The 5,775-nt window shown below is 28.7% G+C and overlaps 1 protein-coding gene across 1 annotated transcript; it reads left to right on the top strand.

Moving 5' to 3' along the window:
• Positions 1 to 3,020: 3,020 nt before the first annotated feature.
• On the top strand, positions 3,021 to 5,541 carry LOAG_09003 (hypothetical protein; the record flags this gene model as incomplete). Its single annotated transcript, XM_020447839.1, has 6 exons — positions 3,021 to 3,119; positions 3,407 to 3,590; positions 3,819 to 3,934; positions 4,340 to 4,486; positions 4,797 to 4,874; positions 5,401 to 5,541. 6 exons carry the CDS (start codon positions 3,021 to 3,023, stop codon positions 5,539 to 5,541), a joined length of 765 nt encoding a protein of 254 aa, XP_020301970.1.
• Positions 5,542 to 5,775: the final 234 nt, after the last annotated feature.

Below are 5,775 nucleotides of genomic sequence, written 5' to 3' on the forward strand. Positions count from 1 at the left end.
GATACTTTTTCCTATTTTGAAATCGGAAATTTTACAGGAAACACGACAGATTTGATTTCCCTATTCTTTCTTTTTCACTTCCTTAAATTGATTTTTTGTTCTTTCTTTCTTTTTTTGGTGAGTAATAGTAAAATCATTGCTAAAAGATACCCTCTTAACAACTCACTTCTTTCTTATTTTTCTTGCATGTTTTCGTTCGCTTTATTTGCATATCACTTAACTGTTGCTATTGATACTATTACTACCGCTAATTGTTGGGATTACGAAAATATTATTTCTCAAAGGGAGTTAAAGATGTATTTCATAATTAAACTTTCGAATATTTTGCATATTTGTAAGATTTCGACAAAATTGATGACAAAAACAGCTGTAGTTGACGATGACACAAATGTCACTTTATTGTCACTTTATCCAATCCAAAAGTAATCTCTGCTAATAATGATAGTAGAAATGTTTCCAACAGATTTAATCAAAAATGCAGTTAGTTATGGTAGTAGAAATGTTTTCATCCAGAAGTGATTTTAAAAATGCTGGATATCTAATATTGATAATAGAAATATCTTCAACTGGATGAAATCCATAGTGATAGTAGAAGTATCTTCAATCAGATGGAATTTGCAATGACTGGAGAAATATCTTCAACCGGATGAAATTTATAATGATAGTAGAAATATCTTCCTTTATCCGGATTTAATCAATGGAAAAAGGTTTTTTTAGGAATGGTATAACCATACAAATGAATCAAAAAAGTAGTATCTTATCTGATCTGAGTATTACATACTGTTACCATTGCTTTCTATCTATCTGTTGTTGGAGCTGTAATCAGGTGAGTTAAAAAACAAAGTAATCATTGAACAAATGTGTGGCTTCTTTTGAGCGACTGTTACATTTTCTTATTAACTTCTACTTTTTAAAATTTTTGCTCCAATTTTCCAAATTTAAATTGAAATTGCAAATTAATAAAACAAATTAATTTGCAACCTTTCCTAATGACAGACCGTAACAGCAATGACCTTTCATATTTGATCGATAAAAAAATAAAAAAAGAAAAAGTCTGTGTTCTTTTCTGTGATAAAAGAAATGAATAAGTACTGTTAGCATACATCATTGCAAATTTATCGAGATTTTTCATTTTCTTTTTTTTCTTTTTTATTTTACCGAGAAATTCATAAAAACAAATTTTTAATAAAATTGTTTAAATTTAATCAAAATTCCATTTTCCACTCTTCCAAGTTTGCTTTATATCTTCTCAAGGCATGTTTTCAATCTATTCATTATCCTTATTCCTACTTCACTTTTCAATCCCTTGATAATGTTTCTTTTTTCTTATCATATCATTTTCTCCTTAATTATAATTTCAAATATTGCATGCATTCACTACGACCTTCTAGGTTCTTTTTTTGATCCAAATCGAAACATAACTTTTCATATTATTTATCAGAGTACCGGAGTATAGCTTTTTATATTGATCACCGGAATAATAATAAAACTTTCGTCATTCGCAGTCCTTTACTGTATGATGCTTATGTTGAATATTACCATTATAATACACTTGGATGGAGATTTTTAAATTCTTAAATTCAATTTTAAATTTACAAATCGAAGAAAAAAACAAGGAAAGAAAAGGATTAGTTGATTAAAGGAACATTTTTTCACCCTTAATTATCTTTTTATTTTGACACTTATTTGGGTAGTAATGAGAGATTTTACTATTACTAATTTACTAACTGTCTAATTTGTCTTTACTAATTTACTAATTACTAATTGTCAACTTTTCCTCATTTCGTCTTTTTCATAGAATTCTTCATAACTTTCCTTCCACATGCATGTTGAATTTCGCAGATTTTTAATTCCAAATTTGTTTAACAAAAATTTAAATTACACTTTTGTAGATAGCTGCCAGTACAACTTCATCAAATCCATGTGGATTATACGACTTATCAGCGTATCAACAACAACACACCACAATCAGTCATGAATTATGTTCCAATAATTCCATCATTACTACCTCATCCACCAATTTATATTCATCTACCATATCATCGTCTAATACTCAAAGACCTCAAGCTATCGTTACACCGATGACTACTACTGTAACTATCAATGCACCTGTTACTACAAGAAACCAAGGTCAGTTTTCTTCTTTCCTTTTTTGACTTTTTGAACAACATATTTAATTTATTAATGCAATAAACAAAATTTTTAAAAGTCAATATTACACTTTTCTTTTCAGAATCAGAAACAAAAAAACGGATGATAATAAAGGACAAAGTAATGGGATGATACCTGATATCAAAAACAATAATACACTTCAAGAAGAGGAACAAAGATTAAATAATCAACATTGCATTCAATGTTCCACAGCAACATACAAAAGAGATGTCAATAATAGTAATATAAGTAGTATTACTACTACTGGTAGTATCACTAGTACTAGAAGTAGTAGTAGCAGCAGTAACTTTCGAGATATTTTGGATCATCATATAACAACAATGATCGATGATTCACTACCTACAATTATCAGTTCGGATTTGATAGAAACTAAAAAATAGGCACCATTAATGCAAATGATCAAAAAATGTTATCATTTCTAACAATCACCAATCATCAACAGAACAGTCCGAAATGCTTATCACCGGTTGTCGAAGATTCGATCTCATCAGGTTCGTAATTAATTTTAATATAATATGATATCATATTAATGCAATATTGATTCCACCCTATTTGTAGACAACTCTGTTTTTCCGTTTCTGATGAAAAAATTTTCAATAAATTTGAACTAAAAAAGAGATGATAGTATTAACTAGACAATATTAAAGCACAGCAATACTTGTTTGCCAAATTTAATTTACTTTTTCTGTATTAAATGTATGTCAACTTCAATTAGTACGTTTAATCAGTGAAATTTAAACAAAATTAAAATGTACTTTGAAGTTCAATAAAATAACATGAAATTTGACAAAAAAATATTTCATCAAATTACAGGTAATAATAGTTATCTAACCATAGATTCCGTTTCAATGGTTGCATCCATTTCGTCATCAACCGGAAATGTAAGTGCTTCCGAGACAACAACACGTTTCATTGTACCATCGGATACAGTATCATCTTCCATTGCAGTAAGTAATTTTAGTATAGTATTGGTATTATATTAATGTATGATTGATTTTCCTCTCTAGTACAATCGATCAAATGAAATTTTTTTTAGAAATTCGGATGAAAGCATGTGGGATAATTTGTTTAACTTGAATTCTTCAAATAGAAAGTTTGCTTTGCTTACAAAATATATTCAGCAACACCAGCAAAAAATATCCAATAGTTGTCATTAAACCTTAACTTAATGATGATTCGTCAAATTTTCTTGTTTAAATTATCACTTTATCAAGTTTCAAATTTAAAATTTTAGATTTCACATGTATCACCAGTCAAAGGTGAGCGTATCATGTCTTCAAGCAAGTCTGCTACATCAACTTTATGTTCATCAACAACAAGTCAATCATCATCTAATCGAACTATCACTGATAAACGTCATTCTGTTTCTACATGTTTAACTAATTCACGTGTGAATGATAATATGTCATCACTGACAAGTTAGTTTCTCACTAATGCATATATTTATTGATAATATTAGTAAAAATCAATTACAATTATATTTTTAAAACTTTTAAGTCTTACCACAATAATCATAGTTGTTATTAGTCTTGAAGAAGTGATCCTTTTTGCTAGTTTTATTTTTTTCCGAATTCAAATCTTTCAGTATTTTCAAATATTAAAGTTCAGTTTAATTTTAAATTTAAACCTTTAACGTTTTTGTTCAGAATCAAAATCAATTGCAAATGCTACAACGAAGACACAACGTACCAGATTGCATCGTTCACCTATCAATCATACAACGATAAGTGGAACTGGTAATATTGTGGAAAATATGCGTAAGGCAAGCTTTCTTGGAGAAACACTTTTATTTTTTATTTTTAAATTAAAAGCTGCTGATTGATTATCGGTACTTCCGGTTGATTGAAGTCTGCTAGATGATAAGTCATATAAAGAGATACACTGCAGTGATTGTGTGATGAGACTAATAGACTGGAAATAACTATGTAAGTTTGGAATTCCTTGTAAATCTTAAAAATTTTTATTAAAATAATAAAACGAAGAAAGAAATTCAAAAACCGCAAGTATCAGTACTTAACTGCAAAGTAAACTTGTATGATCTTACCACAATGCGTCATTTTTTATTAGCACAATACTGTTATTTTTTCCAATTATTATCAGCTAATTTTGCTCAATTTGTAATTTGAAAACTTTGATAAATTATTTTTTATGAATTTTATAATTTTAGATTCTCGAAGGTCGTTTAAATATAACACTGCCATCAGGACGATCGGAACTGTCAGCTACATTAGCTGATGGTGTTAAATTATGTAATTTTGCCAATCGAATACGTTTACGTGCGGTGCATAGTTTGTTCACGCCAGTTTCCGAAGAGGTAAATAATTTTCAGTTCACTTTACTTCGTGAAATTTTCCAACTCATTTTGAATCATTTATCTGTTTGGCTTAAATTTATGAACTACAACACAAATCACATATCTACTCAAATAAATAATCATTAAAAGTTACGAGTACTCATATAAATAGTGATAAATCTCGGACGAGTAATTGTTTAATTTTAATTTCTTATATATTATAAATTTCTTTGTTAAATATCGCTTCCTCTGTTAAAAAATTTCAATTTTTGTTACTTTGTGATATCCCACAAAGTAAAAAACTCAAAGAAAAATTAATTTCTTTTTATAGTTGCCATTGTCACCACCAAAATGTCGGCGTAACGTTGATAGTTTTTTGGCAGCATGTCGACGGATCGGTGTTCCCGAGGTAAAACATTAATTGAAATAATTGCATTTAATTACATAACTAAATACAATTACTGGACTAAGCATTATATTATTTTAGTAAGATATATGATGGCGATAATCAATAATTATATATAACTGGAATTTCCATAAATTTAAATCTTATAAATGAAATAGTAATCTAATATTGAAATTTTTATCATTTTCACACATTTTAATGATATAAAGAAAAAATTTATATGGCATTATTCTTATTTTATTATCCTTCCGTTATCCTTGCTTTTGCTGTTGTCGTATGTTACTGTTACTATTGTTGTTGTCACTGGTACCATTGTCGTTGTTGTCGTTGTTGTTTTTGTTGTCGTCGTAATTGTTATTATTGTTGCTGGATTGATTGGCTTTCCTGAGGGCATCATAATAAAGACTATATTGTTTTTTTCTGAACTGTAAGTTTGTAAGTGGTTATATATAAGAAATATGAACAAACGTATATATATATATATATATACATATATACATATATACATACGTTTGTTCACATTTTTTAGAAACGACCGGATTATAAGAGTCCGAGTTATGGAAGAAGAAAGGCAACATTAGCAGGTCTGGAAGCCTTCCATACGGCGGTGGTGGAAGGTTTATTGGCACAATATGAACAGCTATTAGTGACGCTACCAGCTGACTCGTAAGCAATAGTTCGGAGTGCTGAAGGATTGACCACAATTTTTATTTCATCGATATATTAGAAAATTCTATATGGATGACTGGCTTCAATCAATTAGTGAACTTTTTCCTGTAGGAATATTTTTCGGAAATTTGAAGTCTACTTCGTTTTTCTTCCCTAGAGAACTTGAAATAATAATAAAACTTCGAAGTTTTGATTTTCTAAAATCAAAACTTAATGAAAACAACGATCCAAATCA

The sequence above is a fragment of the Loa loa genome, assembly GCF_000183805.2.
Source record: "Loa loa unplaced genomic scaffold supercont3.505, whole genome shotgun sequence".
NCBI lineage: Eukaryota > Metazoa > Nematoda > Chromadorea > Rhabditida > Onchocercidae > Loa > Loa loa.